The 3099-nt window shown below is 35.1% G+C and overlaps 1 protein-coding gene across 1 annotated transcript; it reads right to left on the minus strand.

The window, feature by feature from the left end:
- Positions 1-534: 534 nt before the first annotated feature.
- On the minus strand, positions 535-2816 carry LOC139893985 (uncharacterized). Its single transcript, XM_071877187.1, has 2 exons — positions 2580-2816; positions 535-1092 (listed from the first exon to the last, which is right to left on the minus strand). Exons 1-2 carry the CDS (start codon positions 2733-2735, stop codon positions 709-711), a joined length of 540 nt encoding a protein of 179 aa, XP_071733288.1. The 5' UTR covers positions 2736-2816; the 3' UTR covers positions 535-708.
- Positions 2817-3099: the final 283 nt, after the last annotated feature.

Genomic DNA, 3099 nt, shown 5'->3' on the forward strand with positions numbered 1-3099 from the left:
TAAGCAAGACCCGGTGTTGCCAACGCCGAGTTTTGATGCTATAGCAAGACCTGATGTTGTCAACACCCTTCAGAAACATACCATTCATTCAAAAAAAAAATAAAAAAAATAAAAAATATCTTACAGTAACTATACATACAAACATTGTTAGTATAAACTCTAACCTTCATTATATAATTCGGTTTAACTCTAATGCTAACATGTTCTATTTTTATCAAGGGGTGTAAGCGTGTAGTCTGGACATTGAATCTATGAAATATGTTGTCAAGGGTTTAAACAAGTTCTCAAAAACGATTCCGTCTTCCCGTTAGGCTCAGTTTACTTCTAATTTGTTGGACATGTGACTATCTGACGTGGGTCGACTAAGGTTTTTGGAACAGAAAAGCCTTGCAATGTGTACAAAATACAATATCGGGGCCCAAACTGTTTGAAGAGAACAAGTACTAAAAGGAAGCATCTTTCGGCCCAAACCTGTTTAACCTATGATTACCTAATGATCCCGACCCGCCCAAAATGTAATCTAAATATTAAGGATCGAATAACGCTACATCAAACCGAAGGGCTACTGATGGAAGTTTGTATATCCTCTTTATCTCTGGTTATTGTTTCACCATCAAATTTAAGTTTACCTTATAGATGTTCTATTACACTACATCAACCACAGTTAAAACACATCACAGCACATTTACACACCAAGCATGTAAACGATTAAAAACGGCCGCACCAGAAAGCATAGTGTTCATCTCTGCGGTCGTTACTAACAAGACCCCAACATTGTTGACAAACAAAGCTACTGCCATCAGAAAACGCATCCATCACAACTTCTTTTCTTCCTGTTTCTGCAAGTATAGAAGTTCCAATAGCGTCTGATTCAATAATAGATGGTGGGCCAGGTGTGTCATTAGAAGATGTAGATGGTGGTTCGGACATTGCAGCAGGCAAAGCTTCAGCAATTGCACATTCGGCTAATAAGGAAGTGAGTTCATCAGCAGCAGTTGTTTCCTGTATTTTGTTTCTGTAGAGTTCTTTAGCTCGATTCATTGCTTGAAATGCAGCTGCTTCTCCTCCTATGGCTCTCATTCCTGTTAATACCTGTTAAAAAAAATATTTTATTTATATACTTTTAATTAAAAAGAAGGTAGAAGGTTTTCCATGTCCGGGCTACCCGGGAGGGCGAGTAATCCGACCTCATACTCTGATGTAGGCAGCCCAGCATGATTACTCTCTGGATGTTTCCAACCCATCCCTGGGCACCACTAAATATTCGTCCTAAACAGGATTCAAACCTAAGACCTCTTGCAAGGTACTCAGGGCCCCAACCACTGTGCTATCTTGTGATGGTTTTAATCAGTTATACTTATACATCTACTCAACAAGACAACAACCGATAAAGCTTCTACATTAGAGAAACCGTTTAGAAATTTACTAACTGAAAAGTTGGTTCTTATTAAGAATCAAACAGATTACACTACGATAACACAGATATTTGGGTCAATGTCAGAGGTAGTCGTTTTATTGGACAAGCAAGTTAAAGTTTATGAAGGCTACCCTGTACAAGCAATGTCCATAAGTATTAAGCCGTAAAAACAATTTCATCCTAACAAAATGTCAAGGGAACTATACAGCAATATTATCATTTCATGTCAGAATCTTGATTTTTAAAATATAAACAATTAGGAGTATCATATAGATAGATCATAGGTGAGTTCAGTGCTTCTGTTGCAATACTTGCATGAAACTTTATATTCTGCAGGAAGATCATGCTGTAATGTTGAAATCAACAAAAACAGAATAAACAGTCCAAACAAGCAGTTATTTGTATAACAACTTCATCCCCACCCACCCAGAACTCCATCCTATGTCGTAAAACAACTTCATCCCGACCCGCCCAGAACGCCACCTTATGTAATATAAATATTTAGGACCGAATAATGGTACATTAAACCAAAGGTTCAAACCTCACAAAATATTGGAAAAGGGGTCACAAACGCTCACAAGATGACCGAGTTAAATCTTTTACATCAACGTAAAAATACTCGCCCTCCGCAGATAATTGAATAGAGAAAACCTCATCCGTTTACCCGATTACCCGTTTTTATAACCAGACAAGTACTTGAAATAAGCATATTCCAGAAGCCCTTAACATAAACAGTTATTGATTCCTTACTTGAAAAATAAGTAATTACCAGATACTCACTTAAACAAAGAACAAGTGAACAACCCCAAACACCCTAAATGGAATCAAAAAAAAAAAAAAAAAAAAAAAAACCTAATTTCCGTAATTAGGTTTATTCAATTTCCTCATTTAGGTTAACTCTGTTTCAAAATTAATACGTCCAACTTTCAATCTATAAATTGAGATGTTGTACTCGCAAGTCACAGCCATATAATAAACACTAACATAATTACATTAATTATTAATTTATTAAGATAGTAATAAAATATTTCTTTTGATTACGTCAAATGTATGTTGAATATCAGAATCGAACAATAACGAATTTGATCTTTTTATACCAGAAATAAAGTGCTAATAATTAAATTAAATTAAATTAAATTAAATTAAATAAAAAAGGAATTACCGCTTGAAGAGCATCGGAAGGCTTGCCTTGATCAATGAGTTGGCGAGCAACTGTGAATAATCCTCTGGCAACTTGAAGTTGATCGGAGACTGACGGCGAGGACGATGTCGCCGGAGCATCGGAATCCATCATATCGACGTCCTTCGCATCATCCATGGCATTATTATATTATATTATATTATCACAACAGGTGTTTTATTCCAATAAAGTGATTCTACTGCAGCTATCTGTCTTCTGTGGCTAGGTTTTGTTTTTGGATTCTTATGTGGTTTTCTCTTTTATTTATTTATTTAATTAGAAATTTTCAGGGTTTTGCAATTTTTTTTTTTTGAAATACATAATTTAATTATATATCTCACACACCACTTTTTGATCCATTTACACTTAATTACCTATTTTATCCTTAATTATACTTATAATAATAATATAAGTTCAACTATTTAAGGGCATAACTGTGAATTTATGAGACAAACGTATATATGGATCAAAACGTAGTGTGTGTGAGGATAACCTCCCATTA

Source organism: Rutidosis leptorrhynchoides, chromosome 2, assembly GCF_046630445.1.
Source record: "Rutidosis leptorrhynchoides isolate AG116_Rl617_1_P2 chromosome 2, CSIRO_AGI_Rlap_v1, whole genome shotgun sequence".
Lineage (NCBI taxonomy): Eukaryota > Viridiplantae > Streptophyta > Magnoliopsida > Asterales > Asteraceae > Rutidosis > Rutidosis leptorrhynchoides.